General features: G+C 58.5%; 1 protein-coding gene across 1 annotated transcript in view; it reads left to right on the plus strand.

The window, feature by feature from the left end:
• Positions 1-713: 713 nt before the first annotated feature.
• CAPN2 (calpain 2) overlaps positions 714-19,136 on the plus strand; it is a 46,877-nt gene continuing 28,454 nt past the window's right edge. Inside the window, exons 1-2 of the mRNA XM_054576634.1 lie at positions 714-1,080; positions 5,524-5,593. Coding sequence (XP_054432609.1) covers positions 844-1,080; positions 5,524-5,593 — 307 coding nt within the window. The 5' untranslated portion in view covers positions 714-843. The remainder of the gene's footprint in view (positions 1,081-5,523; positions 5,594-19,136) is intronic.

Raw genomic sequence — 19,136 nt, forward strand, 5'->3', positions numbered from 1 at the left:
GGTTACCCTGTCTCATGTTGATTCAATTATTAGACCAGTGAAAGAACCTAGAAAAGGAGAGGAAAGTTCCTTCTTCCCCCCACACTTACACTAAAGCATTATTAGCGTGTATTTGAAGTTCAAATGTAACTGGGAGAATGTATTTCTATTTGCCAAATCTGTTAACCCTGCGGATCAAGTAGCTGACCGGAAGCCGCGCGGCATCGCGATTGCCACAGGCCTTGCTGACTTCATCCTCGTTCTGTTTGGTCGCCGCATCTGTGAAGTGGGCACAATAGCAGGAGGACAACTTTCTCACCCGGTTGCTGGGAGCATTTAATGAGGTCGCCTGTGCATAGCCGTCAGGACAGTGGCACAAAGTTGGGGCCCTATCGATGACAGGGGATGTCTCCTAGGCCCCCTCCCTGACCTGCTGGCTCACAGGCTGTTTCCTGGAGAGTCACAACTGCCCCAGTCCCGGGGTTGTCCAGCTTTTCTCCCCGGGCGCGGGGGAGGGGGTCGGAGGGAGGGGGCTGGCTATGTCGTTCGGGGGTGTGTCCCAACTTTCCGGCCGGGGAGCCCCTGTGTTGGGCCGCCGGCTGAGCCACCCCGGACCCGGCCGCAGGTGGCAGCACCAGCTTCGCGTCCCTCAGGCCGCGCGCAGGCGGGCTGGGTCCCGGGCCAGCTGCCGAGCAGGCCCGGCGCGGCGAGGCCACACCCCGCCGGACGGAGGGCGCTTCCCGGCGGTGAATCATCGCCTGCAGCGCAGCCCGCAGTCCCGTTGCCGAGCGAAGGCCCCAGCCGCGCCCCTGCACCCAGCCCAGCACCGAGCACCCGACCTCGATCGCTGCGCAGCCGGGCACCATGGCGGGCATCGCGGCCAAGCTGGCCAAGGACCGGGAGGCGGCCGAGGGGCTGGGCTCGCACGAGAGGGCAGTCAAATACCTCAACCAGGACTATGAGGAGCTGCGGGACCAGTGCCTGGAGGCCGGGGTGCTGTTCCAGGACCCCTCCTTCCCCGCCCTCGCGTCCTCCCTGGGCTTCAAGGAGTTGGGACCCCACTCCAGCAAGACGCAGGGCATCGTGTGGAAGCGGCCCACGGTAGGAAGCACGGGCGGAATGCGGGCCGAGGCGGGTGCGGGGGCCCGGCGGCGCGGCGGAAGTGGCGGGCGCGGAGGGCGAGTGCGCCCCGCAGCCGCGCAGCCCCGCCGCGCAGCCCCAGCGCGCAGCCCAGCGCCCGCGAGCATCCCCGGGCTGCCCAGCCCGTTACGCGGTGCCGGCGCGCGGGGACGCTCCCGGGTGGCCCGCGCTCACAGAGGGCGCCTGGCCCTCTTCCACCCACGGGTCCCCGTAAGCAGGGCCTTCTGCGGACTTCGCTAAAACTCGGGTGACGGCAGGGAGCCTGGGGACGACTTTTATGGCACTCCAGGGGCGAGACGGTGGGAGGTGGGGACGAGGGTCTGGAGGAAGGAGGACGGGAGGCGGGGCGCGGGGGTGGGGGGGGTCTCATCTACCAAGAAAAGTCAGTCTCAAAGTTGGGTGCTGCTGGCTGCAGGGAGGGGCACGCCCGCAGCCCCGTCCTTTGGTGACAGGATTGTCCCCTGCAGTCCCGGTTAGAGGTAGCCAGTTTCTTGTTTATTGAACAAAGGGGAGCTGAAAAGACCTCTCCACACCGTTCACGCTGGTGATAAAGGACAGGGACGTGGAGTGGAGAACCAGTTCCTCCTAGTTCCACTGGCCCGGCATGTCTGGGACAGCTTGCTCCCGAGTCTAGCTGTCCCTGCATGTCCCGTGGATCCCCCTCTGGGGCCACCTCCCAATGGGACCAAAGCTAAACACAGCTTCCCGGGAAACCCACCCTCTAGGTTCCAGTCAGAGAACGAGTGTCCCTGCCCTGGTTCCACCCCCCTGAGCCTCCCCGGTCACCTTCTCTGTTACCCCGCACCCAGGCCACGGGGGGCAAGTGCACAGGATGTGCCCCAGGCCAGCAGTTGAGTTCAGTTCTTGCCAACCTGCTGGGTGACTCGCCCTGAGACACTCATTTCCTTGCCTTCACTTCCTCCTCTGAAGAGCCAACGCCTGCATCTCTCCTCTCTCCACTGACTCAGGCGCGAGGCCCAGCGCCGTTCACCTTCTCAAAGGCACCCACTTTCCCGCCTTCTCACCTGCCGGGGCCTCCCCTGCCTGGCTGTCCGGAGTCTGGCTCACTCTCGTTCTTTGGGATGTAGTCCAGTGTCCCCTCCCTGAAGTCATCGTCCCTGGCCGTTCTCAGCAGCCCCCTCCCTAACTTTTTATTCTTTATCCCAAACCCTGCTGGTTTCCTTCGTAGCACTTTCACAGTTTATAAATATAATGACATATATTTGTTTGAACGTCCCCTGACCTGCAAGAACCATGCGTTACGGTCATCAACATATCCTCGGTGCCTGGTAGGGTCGGTGGTCTCCCACAGTGCACATTCATTCATTCAGTCACTCAGCAATATTTACTGAGAACCTGTGATACGCCAGGCAGTGTTCTAAGTGCTCGGGCTACACCTGGGAACAAAGAGACAGTGACAATTGGTGGAGCGAGTGAATGAATGAATGAATGAATGAATGCAGGACTGTAACAAGCCTCAGATGAAGTTGTGGTTGTGAAAGTGAGAAACAAGAGAGTGTAGTCACCCCGCCTTGGCGCAACACTTTACAGGTTCCCAAGCGAATCTGCGCGCTCACTCCTTCATTCATTCATTCATGCCTGCCCTACACCGGCCACAGCGCAGGTAGTTGCTGCCTCTAAACTATTAATGACCTAACTGCGTATAAACTATATGCGCTGCCTTCTCGTGGTGCAGATAAATAGTTTCACCAGGGGCTGGTGAAGGGAGACAGACAGTCATCCAACAGTCGGCATGGCCTGTGGGACTGCTGGACAGGGAAACAGAACCAGAGCCACTCCATGTTGGGACAGGCTGAGCTCCACACAGCCGACGGGAGTAGGAGCTACTACCCTCCGTTCAGCAGGTGAAGAAAGCGAGACCTGGGAAGGTTACACAGTTGCTCAAATAGGTGTCAGGGTGGAGCCCGTGGTGTTGAGAGCCCACAGCCCACAACGGCTCTCTGCTTCCCTCCCGCCTTCTCGAACGCTGCTGTGGCTGGGGCCGGGCCAGGGGACCAAAACGGCGTCCACTGCTCTGGGACATTAGCGGGTCATGGGCGACGTAGCAGAGCGTTGCGGTGGGATAGGATTCCCACGGGGTGAGAGGCAGACTGTGAGGGACTCCAGGTAAAGGCACCAGAAGTACAAGCTGTGGCCCGCCCCTCTCAGGCAGGTGCCTTGGAAGGGGAAGGAGGAAACTTGGGAAGCAGAGGGGCACCGGGTCTGCGCGCTGCTGCTTCCGCCACGAGCCACTGGGGAAGAGGCCGGGAGGAGATGAGTCCCGGAGGAAGTGAGAGTAGGCCTGCGGGGCCTGCGCCTCTGAGAGGGGCTTTCCCAACACAGGTGGCAGAGGGCTCGGGGAGGGGAAGGCATCTGAGGAGAAATGGCTCAAGTCGCAAATGCAGGGACACCGCGAGGAGAAAGCCAGCCCAATCCAAGGACGACTCCTATCTGGACCGAGCAAGGGCAGGGGATGGCAGTCCCCATTTTTTCCTGCGACAACCGAGCCTCTGAGAGGCTTAGGACTCGCTTGTACGCAGCTCGCTGACCCAGCTGCCAGCCTGCATCTCCTGCCTCCAAGTTCAGTGATCATCATCAGCTTCGTTGGTGACAATAACAATAGGTTGTTTTTACAGAGTGTTTTTATAGGGTTCGTTTATATAGCTTTCTCATTTAGCTCTCCTAGTAACCCTAGGTAATAGGGACACTTGTCCTGACGTCCCCATTTTACAGATGAGGACACAGAGGCTTAAAGAGAGGAAGGAACTTGCAGGGTCAGGGAACCTGTAGACAAAGTGGCCAAGCCAGGGCTCAAACTCAAAGCCTGAGTCCGGAGCCCCAGACCCCAGCCCCGTTCCTAGGTCACATCCACGTTTAATTCCTTGGTCTATATGCTGTATGCACGGTTCCATTTTCCGAAGCCTCTCTAAGCGCCACTCTGACCTTTGCCTTCTTTGGAGAGGCTGCCAAAGATGGAGGAAAGTTTCTGAAACCTAATGGAAAAATCCTTGTGGGGTAAGAGCTTGGCGCATTCCGGGTTATCAATACGAGGCTCCCGGCTCCAAGCCCCAGCCATTCCATCAGCTGAGTCAGTGCCTGGCTGGCAGGCCTCACGCAAAGCTGGCCTGGGTTTTTCATTGTCCCTGTCATCTGCCAAACAGACTGCCCTGAGCAGGGACGAGACAATGCGGAGGAATGTGCTGGACGGCACATCGTGGTTCCGGGAAGGACGGAGGCTCCACTCGGGGCTCACCCAGGAAACGCTTCCGCTGGACGGAGAGGGGCTCCCGAGGGTGTGGGTGGAGCTCCATGAGGCTGCCCGGCCCAGAGAAGCCCGGATGGGTACCCTGATTTCCTCTGTGGCTTTGGGTGGGGCTCTGCAGAATCAGGAAGCGCGCCCCGAGAGGGCGGCTTCACCAAGGGGCCAGGATTGTTGAAGGGGACCGTCCTGAGGTTTTTCACAGCCTTAGAGGTTTGTTGCTGATGAGTTAGAGGCAGCGCAGGAGCAGCAGGAAGAGCATACATTTTGCACCAGGAAGTTCACCTCTGTCCCGGCGCTGTCTGTAACTTGTGAGCTGCATCACTTTAAACACGTTGCTTCATCCCCTTAAGCCTGTGTCCTCACCTGTAACGTGGGGACAATACTCGTTTGTGTCCTGAGAGGGCCTCATGAGATAAAACACCACACCCAGTATTAACGTACAGCGGGTTCACAGTACATGGACCCTCCCAGTGCCGTGGCCCCTTAGACGAATCCAGAAAGCTACATTCCCCGGCCTTCAAGACGTGTGTGTTAGGAAGACGGAGGGATGTCCCTAGACACCACCAGACAGCGCAGAGCTAAAAATTCAGTTGCAGAGTGGAAGTACTCTGGGACTCCAGATCAAAAGGGAAGAGTGACGGCCGCTGGGCTCGAAGGAGGGCTTCATGGAGGAGGTGGTGCTGACTTTTGAAATGTGGTGAGAGGTGGAAAAGGAGAGAAGAGGGTGGGAAAGGGAGGAAGTCCAGGCAAGCAAAGCAACAGCGGCACAGGGACCGAGGAGCGGGGCTGGCGCACGGGTCGGGCAGCTCCAGCGTGTGGCGGGCTCGCCGCCCCGCAGAGGAGCCTGGACGCGATGCCGCTGCGGCTCTGGGAGCCGGCGTGAGGACGCAGGCTCTACACAGTGTGGAGCCTTGGGCAATGACTCTCCTTCTCAGCCGGAGTGTCCTCAGCACCCATCGGGACCCATGAAGCAGGGGTGAGGAAGGGACCTCAATGGCAGTCTAACTGTACCCGCAAAGCTGTCCCCAGAGGGGAGGTGGGCAGGAAGAAGGGGGGCGATGTCCCTACTGGGAACTGAGGCGTCCTAACCACAAAAGCGTGGGCCCTGCGGGTTGACAGCACTTTGTGGGTCTCGTTCCCAGGAGATCTGCGATGATCCCCAGTTTATTGTCGGAGGAGCCACCCGCACTGACATCTGCCAAGGAGCCCTGGGTGAGTGACAAAGTGACAGCCTGCAAAGCAGGCCGCGGGGTTTTGCCTGCAAGGCAGTGGGCAGCAGGGTGAGGGGTGATCGGTGGCTTCTCCATCCCCCCAAGCAGCTTGGCTATTTCCATTCTGAGAAGCTTCTGGAATTTCTTGTCCCCTGGGGGCCTCGTACTAAGGCACACAATTTGCACAAACGCACACAGGGGCCTCCTGTGTCCCCGGCACTGGGCTAGTTGTTGGTGTTACAAAGGTGCTCCCACTGGAGGGGGGTTGGGGAGTCCCACCCCATGATCTCTGCGCCTTCTGGGTCTGGTCTCACCGGTGGCCCCCGAACAGTCAGGTTCAGGGCTGATGGTCAGGCGGGAGGACTCCGCAGGCCAATGACGGCACAGACACCTCAGTCTCCGGGGCACGGGGAGGGTGACTCGGTGTGGAGGAAGGGGTAACCCTAATGAATGCTCAGCGTTGAGAGGAAGTGACCGTACCTGGCGTTCTCAGTATTTGCCAGACAGGTCACCACGGCACCACACAGTGGGCGCAGCACTGATCACAGCAGAGGCGGGTGGCATGTTCGTTTAAGCGAGAATCGCGGGCGCAGCTGAATCGCGAGGGCCTGAAGCTGCCCTGCGAGGCTGGGCTCTGATTTCTTGCTGGACGCAATCCAACCTGCTGAGCTCGGAGCCTGCGGTCTCCGCTCTGGGCTGAGAGCTCCCCAGGCTTCTAGGAAGATGTCTCAGGCGAGACTCTGGGACCATTATTTAAGAGTCTCATAGAGTCCGCCCTCCATTTTTTTGACTCATAATAAATAAGGCCTGTGATCGCCGAAGCATCCCATCTGATCTGATAAATCAAAACCTTGTTTTCCGCCACCCGCTTCAACTCGCTCAAGCTAGTCCATCAGTAACAAAATTGATCATCTTGAATTGTACCTCCTTTTCTGGCCCACCTAGAGGTTCTGATACTCAGAATAATAAGAGCTTATACTTACTGAGTGTAAATTGTATGCCGGACATGGAGCTGCGTTAGCAAAATCTCTGCAGCAGCATCATTACAGTTGACCCTTGAACAATACAGGTTTGAGCAGCTTGGGTCCTCTTATGCACGGATTTTTTTTTTTTCATTAAATACATACAGTACTGTAAAGGTATTTTCTCTTTCTTTTGATTTTTTACTGTTTTCTTTAGCTTACTTTATTGTAAGAATACTGTATATACTATATATGACATGCAAAATATGTGTTAGTCAACTATGTTATCGGTAAGGCTTCCGGTCAACAACAGGCTAGTAATAATTAAGTTTTCTGGGGGTAGGGGGTCAAAGCTATACACGGATTTTCAACTATGCAGGGGTCAGTGTTCCTAACCCCTGAGTCACTCAAGGGTCAACTGTATTCCCACTTTACAGGAGAGGACACTGGGGTCCTGGGAGTGACTTGTTTAAGGTCCTCCCGCAGCTGAAGTGGGGACCTAGAGACGTGCAGACCGTGGGCCCGTGTGGCTAACCCCTGCGCTAGATCCCACGGACGGGGGCCCGGGAAAGTGTCAAGTCCTGAGCAACGCAGGGCAGCTGTGCGAGTCATCAGCGCGGGCACCCTGGGGACCCCGGGGGAAAGTAAAGGCCTGTGGCCCTCCCCTGCCTCCCCACCCCCCAGATGACCCCCATGACCCAGGGCTGGGCGGGCTGAACCCAGCTGTGTCAGCCTGTGAGCAAATTCCTGAGATGCCGGAGCACATTCTTACCTGAGAAAACACACACCCCCATTTCCCATCGTTCCAACCGCGCGGGACGGAAGTGCAGGGCCCGGTGGGTCTCCTGGCCGGAAGACCCACAGGACCAGGGGGTTTAGAGCAAACCGGGCAGGCGGCTGGTGTTGACTTTGACCAGCCTCGGGGGCTTCACACACAGGCTAGATTCCACCTGGGCTCAGTTCCACACCTGGACTGAACGGCTACCTCATAGTTTAATGACCTCTTCAGGGCCAAGTCGCAAGTAACAAGTGTAGGATTTAAGTGCTGTTTAAACACTGCCAGCCCATTTGGGGAGAAGACAGGCAGGGCTTAGATTCCGGGGTAAAATCCCCCATGATGGGCACCCAATCAAATACGTCAGCCTTCTTGAAGCATCTCGGCCATTCCCGAGGTCCCTTTAAACCACATTGGCCCTTGTTTCCGTGGCATTCTCTTTTAGCAGGGCCGTCCCAACTTTTGGCATCTCTGGGCCACACTGGAAGAAAAAGAGTTGTCGTGGGCCACCCATTAAATACACAAACACCAACAAAAACGGAGGAGGGGGCAAAAAAAGTTTTAAGAAAATTTAAAATTCTACATTACGTCACATGCGGCCTGCAGGCCACGGGCTGGACGTCCCTGCTTTGGGGCATGCGCTCAGATTGCAGTCTGTGAATGGGGCTGGCTGGCCTCTCACCCCGATTCTGGCGTCTGGGCCCGGGGCTGTCACGGACGGGCAGTGGCCGACACCGAGTCCCAGCAGGCCCAGCAGCCTTGGCAGCAACCCCTGGGCCCTCCACCGGAGAGTCGAGGCTCTGCGCCTGGTTGGGAGACTGGGGGCAAGTGAGCCCCTGAGCCCTCCGTCTCCTCTAAGACATGGCCAACAAGGTGGCCTCAGAGATCCCCTAAGAGGGGCACTGGGCTCGTCCAGAGTCATCCCTTGTGCCTGACACTGAGCGTAGGCCTCAAGCCGGAGGGTCGGAGCAGCCCAGGTTCACCCGTGGTCTCACCTGTAGAATGAAAGCAACCCGCCCGTTGCCTGCACACCCGTGTGCCACGCGTGCAGCGCTTTTCACTGCATCGGCTCATGTGGTCACCCCGACTCCGAACTCAGGATTTTCACCCCCTCTGTGCAGATAAGCAGACTGAGGCCAGGGGTGGGGGAGGGTACAGGAAGCCCACACAGCTAAAAACGGCCAGCAGAAAGAACCCTGATTTGACTATAAATCTTTCTGAGCTCTTTCTTCATAACCCCGGACTCGCTCCCAGTTGCTCTGGGGCGGTGATGAGGGACTGTGGAGGCGACGCTGTTAAAGCCAAATTCATTGTCTCACCTTCGTTTTCTGCCCTGAGACTCAATTCACCAGTGAGCCCGGGCGGCGCCGCCCTTGGACCTGCACGTTCCCGCCGCCCTTCCGGCCTTCACAGCGCTGCGGCCGCGGTCAGCGCCCCCCACCCCCTTCCCCGGAGGCGCGAGGCCTCCGTGAACAGTTCAGACCCATTCGCAGAGCTCTGACAGGGAGCTGCCCAGACTGCAGCATCGAGGAGAAAGCCCGCCTTCTGGAGGAAGGACCGGGGACCAGGCCGGCCCTGCCGCTAAATATGGCTCCGTAATAGCAGGTGGCAACCTATTCTTACAGGCGATTGCCCCCGGGAAGTCCCCCAGAGACCCAGAAAATTCCAAAGCTGAGCTTCTCCTACCTTTGGTTTTCACAGGGCCCCTGCTGAGCTTTCTCCACTCCCCACACGCCCACGGCCCCCACGCGGCCCTCAGAGGCCCCTGTGAGCCGGTGGCTGCAGCTCTGTCAAAGCTGTTGAAACAGCACAGCCCATGCGCTGTAACTTAGCAGATGTCTTCGATGCCCCTCAGCGGTGGGTCACCCTGACTCTGCCCTTGGGCGTCACAGGGGCCCCCAGAGCACGCCCAGCTCAGCAGAGAGCGGGGGTGGGGCAAGACCGACAGGAAGAGCCCACAGAAAGCAAGACCTGGGAGTTGCCAGCTCCTGCTCTCTCTGCCCCTTGCTTCCTAGCCTGGCTGACTCTGGGCGGGTTGCCGAAGCTCTCTGAGCCTCAGTTTCCTCTTCTGTGAAATGGTACTGATGCTGATAGTCCCTGCCAGGGCTGGAGTGAAAAGCGAGATTAACATAGGCTCGCTGTAGCGTCCTCAGCAAATTGGAGGGGCCATGATCATCACTGGGCTCAGCTTTGTGAAATGCGCGTCTCCAAGTCACGGAAGAAGAGAGCAGGGGGTGGGGGGAAGGAGGGGAGCTGGCGGAAAACTCACCCCCCCCCAGAATGGGAGGGCAGGGAGGGGGAGGGGACACTCACTGCCTGTATCTGGTGACACTCAGAGGAAAGAGAAACATGGGAGGCCATACATGCACGGGGGGCAGGAGCGTGCTCTCCAATTTTAAAACGTGCGTTTTAAAATGTTTCCAGTGAACACGTAAATGATTTTTAACGATAATTTTTAAACACCCTTTTACAATAGGTATCTTGTTAAAATTTTGACAGACTTAATTTTTTAGAACAGTTTTAGATGTATAGAAAATGTGAGCTGACCGTGGAGATAATTCCAGCTGCCTCACGCGGTTCCCCTACGAACGTCGTACAGGAGCGTGGCGCACTTGTCTCTACGAATGCGCCCACGTGGAGACACGATCATTAGCCAAAGCGCACAATCTGAGCCTGCTGGGACAAGATCGTGCAGATTTCCTTAGTTTAACCTCTTGTCCTTTATCTGACCCATGATCCCATCCAAGACTCCGCGTGGCTCATGCTCACTATGTCTCCTTAGACTCCTGGCTGTGACCCTTTCTCGATGCTCCTTGTTTTCATGATCTTGACAGTTTTGAAGGGCACTGGTCAGGGATTTTGCAGGGGCCTTTTATAAAAAATAGTGCACGTCAGTTTGTTGTTGTTGTTGTTGTTGTTGTTGTTTAAAGGACCAGAAAATAAGTGCCGCCGTCTTGTATGATGGAGAAAGTAAATACTTTTCTCCTGGAAGCGGTCGCCTTCCCCCGCCCCCCGCCACAGCGCGGCCCCTCCCACCCTCCTGGAGCAGACGCTGGGCAGCCATGAGTCATCATTTCCTCTGGCTCCTCTTCTGGTTATAAATGCTCCTTCTCACATCAGTTCCTGGCAGCTGCTGCCCGGCTCCGTCTCCTGCTGGGTCTCAGTCCGCCTCCTAAGCAGGGCCCGGAAGAGTCAATAACCCTATCATTTTGCCCCAGGCCCTGTCCTGCCCTGGCTGCCCAGCCTTGGCCACCACCGAGCAGAGCAAAGCTCCCCTGGGCTGTCCCTGACCTCCCCTCCCCAGAGAGTGGAGCTGGGAGAATCCCCCCAAAAGACTTCCCCCACTGTCCCACAGGCCCCGGCGGGGGTGCAGGCTGCGGTTCCACTGGCCCCCCTGGGCCCATGGATCAGACTGTGACTTCGGCGTGTTCAGGTGCCCCCTGAGCCGGGAGCCAGGCCCCATGCCTGATGGCCTCAGGCCCCTGTCGCTGAGGCGAGAGGGTTGGCTCAGACTTTCCCAAGCCCTCCCTCCTCCTGAGGCGCTATGGCCATCGACTCCCCCACCGGCAGCCCCTCTCCCTGTGCCCCTGACACCGGCACCACGGTTGTGAGCTCCGAAGGCTCAGATCACCCCAGCTTTCCGTGTGGTGGGCTCCTTCTTTCCCGTGGTTGCCTGCGTTTTGCTGCCCCGACCACAGGGAGACTTTTGTGCAGGAAGCCAGGAAAATAGACGCCCTCCTGCCGGCCCCTCCAGGAGGCCAGAGTTCAGAGGAGGAGTCCGGATTTCCCGCGGAAGCCAGCAGCCAGGGCCCGCCCGGCCGCCCCCTCTCCTGAGCGGGGGTCCGTGAGGCACCCGGACTGGGGGGCAGGGGCGTGGATGTGACTGTCAGCCAGGAAGCTGTCACGTCTGCTGGGGTCCGGGCGATAAATGCTCTGACACCAGGCAGTGACCCTGGGGGCCCCGCCTGCAGGAAGTAGGGGCACAGAGAGCAAATCTGCACCAGGTGGCTTCCCCTGGTCCACGGCCTGGCTGAGGGCAGGGCGGGCTCAGCTGCCTGGAGTGACACCCTCCCGAGGGCCCAGGCATTGCCACCTGCCCGAGGTCACAGTGCCCCCCTCCCCTTCCCTTCTCACTTCAAGGCCTCCTCCCGCAGGAGCAGCCTGGAGACAGGAGGGGAAAGGGGACACGTGTTTTGGATCGTTCACTCCTGCCCCGCATTCTGTGCGCAGCTCAGGAAAGGAAGCCCAAGGCCTCCCTGGGCTGTGATTTGAAGGGGCCTCTCCCCTCCCTGCACAGCCGCTGATGGAAGTGCGTCGGAACGGCACGTGAGGGGATTGCGGTGGAGGGACTCTTCCCTGGGTGGCTGCCAGGCCTGAAACAGTCAAGGGAGGGATGGCCCGTGTGACTCATCAGCCACCATCTCACACGCCTGGGCTCCAGACCGGGTGTGTGCCTTTCCTCTAGAGAAGCCCCTCCCCACCAGCTCCCAGGGCTTTTGTCCCCTCCCCTCCAAAGCTAAGACTCCGATGGCCCACGTGACCCCCTCCCTGGGCTTCAGTAACACGGGAGACAGACAGAGTGTCAGGCCTGCCGGACACTGTCAAATGCAGTGTCTCAGGAAGGGTCAAAGTCGGCCCAAAGCAGCACCGACATCTTGGTCCGGCCATCACTCATCGAGCTGTCCCCACAGAAGGCGCAGGAATAAAGCCCTAAAGGAGCGAGACGCAGGACAAGCGGATTCCAGCCAGAGCAGGGTTTCTGACCTCGGACCTCCTGGCATTTGGAGCCGGGTACTGCTTCCTTCCGGGGGTGTCCCGGGTGCTGCGGGCCATGTAGCAGCGCCATTCCTGGCCTCTGTCCACCAGATACACCAGCACCGCCAACCCCTCCCTGAGCGTGACTGTCAGAGAGGGTGCAGACATTGCCCCAGGTCCCCAGAAGTGGGGGTGGGGTGGCAGAAATGCCCCCGTGGAAAACCACCGATAGAAGCGGGGGCTGTGAAGAGAGGGCATGGGGACAGAAGTCCCGGCGGGTAGGCAGAGGACCCGGGGAAGGGCGTGCCAGTGAGAGGTTGCCCTGTGGGCCGCAGTGGAGTAACCGGTAGGTGAGCTGCCGGAGGCCAACTTCACACCTCCCGCGGCCACCGTGGGGAGTAAACGTTGTCATGTTAGAGGAGGAGAAACAACGCGGACCGTGCGGCGTCAGGGCGCACCGCCGGGACAGCTGACCTTGTGGGAGAGCAGCTGCCGCCACGAGGACGCTCCCCTGGGGGCTGCCGTCTCATCAGCTTCCCAGACCGGGCGTGCGGCCTGCCCCGGGGACCGCAGAGGGGCTGCCGCAGCGTCCGGGCCTGGCCGTCTCCGTGCGCCGGCGCCCGCCGAGCGGCAGGTGCGGCTCCCATCCTGGGCCGGGCACAGATTTCAGGAAGGTCCTTGTCTGCTTACACCCATCCTCAGAATCAGTGGCTTGAGACAACAGTACTCGTCTTTTCGTTCCCTCTCACGGTTCTAAAGGGTGGCTGGACTCAGGTGGTGACTCTCGGGGTCTCTCCCACGTGAGAAGGGGCCGGCCCTGGGGTCCCCTGGGGGCCCTCACCGCCATGCCTGGTGCCTGGCGCCTGCGCCGGGCTCTTCTCTCATGCGGCCTCTTCCCTGGAGGCCCTGAGGGAGCCAAACCTCTTACACGGTGGGGCACGTCTCCAGAGAGCGCCTGGGAAGCTGTCTCTTGCCTTTGATGACCTAGCCTGGGAAGTCACTTGTGCCATACCCCATCTACGGAGACAGGTGGGGTCCTGCCCAAGTTCAAGGGGAAGGGCTCCGATTCCACTTCCTGGCAGGGAGGGGCGAGGGTCTAGAAGAGCCAGCGATACTGTGTCCAGCATTTTGGAAGATGCACAATTCCTCGTTATTCACGGTTCCCTTTGAATAAGGACTCCTTGCTCTTCACCAATGGGGACCAGAGGCTGCTCAGACCCTAGCGCATCATGGCAGGCGGGTGTGTCCCAGGGACCTCCCATGCGAAGGGCAGAGGGGCACTGCTTAGTTGGGCCAACTATGCCAGCGCGAGGACACTCTCCCCACGAAGTGTTCCTGAGCCACCCTGCCCGGCCAGCCGGAGGCTCCGGCCCAGGCCGCCTGTGGCTTCCGCCACCTTTCAGGCAGCTCAGTGGGGGACAGGACGAGAAGCGAGCTGGGACCTCAGGCAGAAGAAAATAAAAACACAGCCCCTTCTCTGCAGAAGACCCCAGCCCCTGCCTGCTCGCCCCACATCCATCTGGCCCTCTCCCCTCTGGGATTTCCTTACCCGGCCCAGCCTCCTTCAGCACCTGCCCCCCCCCCGTCCCTCCCAGGCAGGCCTCCTCGCCCGGGCCCCTGCTCTGGGCGCCTGGCCACCTGCAGCTCACTCTGGCCATTGCTGCCCAAGGCCCTGCCACCAGGGAGAGGCAGCCCGAAGGTGGAAACGCACAGTTAAATGAACAAGTGAATCATCAGTGTCGGTCATGCTCTCATGGGGGTCTGCTGGGATGCACGGTGAGGACAGAGGAGGGGCGCGGCACGGGGGTAGGAGGGCTCCCCCAGAGGCTGGGCCTGAGCCCCCAGGACAACTGAGGAGAGAAGGGGAGAGGACGTCTCTGAGCAGAGGAAACAGGGAGCCAAGGAGGCCCTTGCCCTGCAAGGAGCCATTCTTCCCGGAAAGTGCATGCGCTTGGTGCGCTGGGGCGTCTGGTGTGGGAGGCACAAGGGCAAGAAGGAACCTCAGCTTCACTTCCCCAGGGGTCCCTTCAGCGTCCAGAACCAGCCTCGTCTCTGCGGCCTGAGCCCCTCTCCCACACCCAGCCCCCCGGACGCCACCTACCCCCTGCTCCCGCCCCATCCAGTCCTGTGCCAGGCCCCACGCCTTTTGGGTCTCTGCACTTGACCTCCCTCCCCCTGCAAGGGCTGCCTGCGCCACCCCCCTAGCGGAGTCCAAGCTCTCCCCTGAGCCCGCCCACCCAGCCGGCCCCCCGACCCTGGCAGCCTGGCCACGCTGCTCCTCGGACTGGAAGCCTCGTGCCCAGCGCCGTCTCCTGTGATCACCTGCTTCCATAGCTGCCCCCCACCTCCGCTGACGCAGGAGCCTGCCCCGAGGCCTCGCTCCTCTAGACCGAGCACAGGCCGGGCGCTGCAGGGGGTGAGTGAGCACACGGGTTGAGATCGGATGGAGGGAGAGAGACGCAGGGACACCGGCGTCAGCAGGACAGGCGCTCGGGGGTTTCACAGGTGGCACAGGCAGGTCAGGCCACAGGAGGGGGAGAGGGGACGGCGAGGGGCACGCTGAGGCCAGGAGAGCTTCCGGGAAGCGGGGGCTGGCCCGGGGTGTCCTGTTCTCTGTATGTTGTGTGCACGTGTGTGCCTGGGTGCACGCACTCCGCTGTGACACGGTCCCTGCCCTCACAGAACTTGGACGGTCAGCAGGCCACTGTGCTCAAGTGTGACAGCACCATAGCAGGGCAGGCGGGACCGCCCAGCCTCCGCTGCTTCTCTGCGGCATCTTCTCCTGTTTGTGGGGGAAACACGGGGATCGTGGAGAGAGAGACGGGAAAGCACGGGACAAATATTATGCTGTCCTCTCTCGGAAAAACTTCCAACAGCCGCGGTGTTAGGGACCTGGCCACATCCCCGTCCCCACCAGGGGCCCCAGCTGACCCAGGAGCTGACCTTCGGGACGCGGACACCCAGGCCCGGGGGAGACAGCTCTGGAAATTTACTGCCAGGGCTCCGCATGAATTTGTCTTTTCAGAAGAGGGCTGTGGGGCGTGAAGGAGGCCATTCACGAGGTCTGCTTGGCAGTGCCGCCGCCGCCGTGCGCTCAGAGGGGTCTGGGCGGTCTGGGCGGCCCTGGCGGCCCCAGCGGGAGGCCGTGCGGGTGCAGGTGCCACGCCAGGGCCAGGGTGACGAGGCTGCCGCAGACAGTTAAACCTTTTGTGCAGGTAGACCCAGGTCGCCTGAGTCCGGACGGGTGAGGCAGCTGCGATTCTCGGCGCCAATATCCAACTCGAACCTCTTTCTCCCAAGCAAATTAGAAGAGGAGGGAGAGGCTTGGGTTTGGAGGGGAGTCCCCAGTGGCCCAGGAGCAAAAGTGGCTGCAGTCATCTCAGCAGGTGGCCAAGGGTGGGTCAGAGTGAATGTCACTAAGATGGAAAAAATTAACTAATTAATACGTATGCTCCCACAGACACCAAAACAGTCGGGTTATTCAGTGCAAACGCCCGCAGCCCAGGCCTGCAGGGAGAGAGCACCAGGATCACGCTGCATACATGGCGGGGGGGGGGGGCGGGGCCAGAGGGAGGACTTTCAGCCCTTAAAGACCGCTCTGGCTTGGCGCCTGGTGTTCAGTGCAGGACAAAGCAGAGAACAGACTACAAGCCAGCCTCACCCTAGGGCGGGCGGCCCTCTGGCGCCCTGGGCCATCTCGGGGGTGAGCGAAGGGGCAGCAGTCGCAAATGAGGTCCCCTCAGGCCGGAGGAGGGGCCTCACAGGAGTCAATTCCTACGACCTGATCAGTACTCATCCTTTGTTTTTATTTACTCACTATTGGCCACTTGTCTCCCCCCGCCCCCCAACCTGTCCCAAGAGTTTGCTGAGATTCAGGACGAGGAGACAGGAACCTTATGCACTTAGGTCACAGCCCTTCTATGGCTCCCCTCCCCCTTCGTTCCGCCTCAGTCACACCCCCACCCCGCCCCTTGTCACCTGAGCGGTCACCCTTCAGGGACAGGACTGACAAATGTGGCCGACGGGGCACATAACGTGTCCTCAGCCCAGACAGCCTCTTCCTGGTCTCGGTTTTCTCCCCTATAAATCAGAAATAAAAACAGTCAGCATTCAGAGACACCGTTCTCAATGCTTACGTGTTTTCTCCCATTTAATTCTCAACTCCGAGATGCATTTTACTACTTATAACCCATTTTGTGAATGAGGACCCTGAGGCACAGCAAGAGCAGTCTGCCCCGGGAGAGAGCCAGGGTTTGACCTCGGGGTTCCGGCCCCAGGGTTTCTGAGCCTGTCGGGGTGGGAGAGAACCTGACTCCTCCCTAGCAGAACTCACATGTCCATATACGTGCAAAACTGGCACAGTGTGCTTGGGGATCCAGACCTCTGAGGCCCGTGGACCCCTAGCCCCTCTCTCCCCTGGTGCCGACAGCGCCCTGAGGCTGTGAGGTTTGTTCTCCTTCACAGCTGAGGAAACACGGGTCAGAGAAATCAGGACCTGCACCCAGGCTCACGCGATCGATCGATCGTTAGTGGCGGAGCACGGTTCAAATCTGGGTCTTCTAAGCACAAATCCCACGCTCACCCCCAGCCCCTCTGGCCAGGCCTCCCGGGACGCAGGCGGCTCTTCCCACTCGCCTCCCTTCTGGTTTAGGGGTGTCCCGCAGGCCCAGCGTGGCTGCAGGGAGCCCGGGCCTTCTCCACCCTGTGCCCAGCAGCTGGGTGGTGACCAGCTCTGCCCTGTGACCGGCCGGCCTCGCTGAGGGAGCACACCAGCCCCAGGTTTACCCGGGGCCCTCAGCACCCAGGCTGGCCCTCCCCGGGCCAGGGACCCTGCCGGCAGTTGGCTGGCCTCCTCCCAGCTCAGTGCCCACAGGGAGGGCTCCTGTGTCCCCCTAGAATGCCAGGCACGTGACCACAGGGCAGGAGAAGGTGCGGGAAGGGTCATCTTTAGGTGCCGGGTTGCAGGAGCAAACCCAGCCACAGGGGACTGAGAGGGCAGCCAGGAGCCCAGAATCTGGGTGTGGAACCAGGAGGGCGGGGCTGCTGCTGTTTGTCGGGAGGCAGAGGGTGTGCGGGCAGGTGAGACAATGGAGCCAGTGAGACAGGGGAGCCCAGAGCCGGATGTGGAACCAGAAAGGGCAGGAACCGAGCGAGCCAGCGGAAAGCAGCCTCAGGCCAGGGGGGTGTCTCTGGGTACAGGCTCCTCACAGCGGGGGGGCGGAGGGGGGGGACCTGGGACGTCCTGAAGTTGTCCCGTAGGACCGCCCCCAGCTCAGCACACCTGACAAGGCAGGAGAGCACCCTCCCCCACGGCCTCCCCAGAGGATTCCCTGTTGTTGTTGTTGTTTTTTCTTTTTTCTGCACGTTTTGATCTTTACAGGCTGAAAGGTGAAAAATGACATCCCAGTGCCGTTTGGCTTTCCCTTTCTTTTGTGATGAGTGCGGCCGAGCACCTGTAAAACGTGTGCGACTTTAACTTTCCCTCTTTCCAGGAACTCTGCTTCTGTCTGTGCCCATTTTTCAGCTGAGCTCTCATTTTTCTCTCTTCGTAAACTAGAAAGGCTTATATGTACCCTTTCGTCTGGGATCTGTGTAACAGGTAGTTTTCCACTGTTTTCTTAGTTTGACTTTGCTGATTGTGATTTTTCTTTGAACCAGGTCATTTTCTTTTTTTACTTTAGTTAAATTCATCATTTAAGAATTTTACGGCTTGCAGGTTATAATTTGGTGGCTGGGCTCCACGCTGAGGTTATACTAATTCTCCTGTGGCTCCTTCTAGTCTGTTTATGGATTTATGGAAATAATTATATTTATGATGTTTTCGTAATTCAAATGTATGAACGTGTAAATTAAAATGTATGATATTTTAATGGCATAAAATATATGCCTTGGGCAGGTGGCTCAGCTGGTTGGAGTGTCGGCATGTACACCAAAAGGTCAGGCCACGGGTTCCATTCCTGGTCAGGGCACATACCAAGGTTGTAGGTTTGATCCCAGGTTGGGGCACGTACAGGAGGCAGCCGATCGACGTTTCTCTCTCACGTCGATGTATCTCTCTCCCCTTTCTTCTCTCTCTACAATCAATAAATATATCCCTGGGTGAGAATTAAAAAAATAATAAAAATAAAATATATGATATCAATACACAAATAAATAATGAATATACGAATCGTACAAATGTCTAGATTTATCATACGTATATGTGAACATAATAAAATATATATTTAAGATATATAGTGTTAAGTGTTTACATATATATATTATCCCATTTAAAATTAATCCCTGTGTCGAGATGGGCTACAACTTGATTTTTTTCTAGGTGGCTTCTTAGCTGTTCCAGTTCCATTTGTAAATAATTTATCTTTACTAATTCCTATGTTTGGAATTGTTTATGTTCTGTGCCTTTAATCTAAATGTACACTTACGCACAAGTACTGTCTTATTTTAACCCCAGCAGCTTTCTACGTGTTTTCAACATCTGAGGGAAGTAGACTCCCTTCCCTCTGAGATTTTTTCTGGCTATGCTTTCTGCTTAGTTCTCTCTTATTTATAAACTTTAGAATCAGCTCAGTTCCGAATTTAAACACACATCCTCTTGCTATTTTTATTGGGATTGCATTACATTTAGAGACTGACCTAAGAACAAGAGGCATTTTTATGATGATGACTCTTCCTAGCCAAGAAGATGGGCCACTTCTTAGACGGGGTGACGGAGCACCTCACCTCTGCAGAGGGGACGGTGCCCTTAACCTGAGCTAGAAGGGCAATCAGCCGGGGGAGGGCAGACCACGCTGGTCGGAGGACCTTGACCGCTGCTGGGGAGAACAGCGGGTGTCAGAAGCCTTTGATCAGATGAGGAAACATGGCCAAGTCCCTCCCTGGAGCAGATGCTGACCTGTGCACTGGGGGCCGGTGTCCGGATTATAGAGCTGGCAGCGGGTCGTGTGCAGGTGCCACTGTGAAGGAGCAGTGCCCGCCGGTCCAGGGACACAGCTCAAGCAGAGCCCCAAGGAACCAGGGAAGGAGTGCCCTGCCCCCGCCCCCCACTTTCC

This window comes from Pteronotus mesoamericanus, unplaced genomic scaffold, assembly GCF_021234165.1.
Source record: "Pteronotus mesoamericanus isolate MK-2021 breed Mesoamerican mustached bat unplaced genomic scaffold, CSHL_Meso_final contig_347, whole genome shotgun sequence".
Classification (NCBI taxonomy): Eukaryota; Metazoa; Chordata; class Mammalia; order Chiroptera; family Mormoopidae; genus Pteronotus; species Pteronotus mesoamericanus.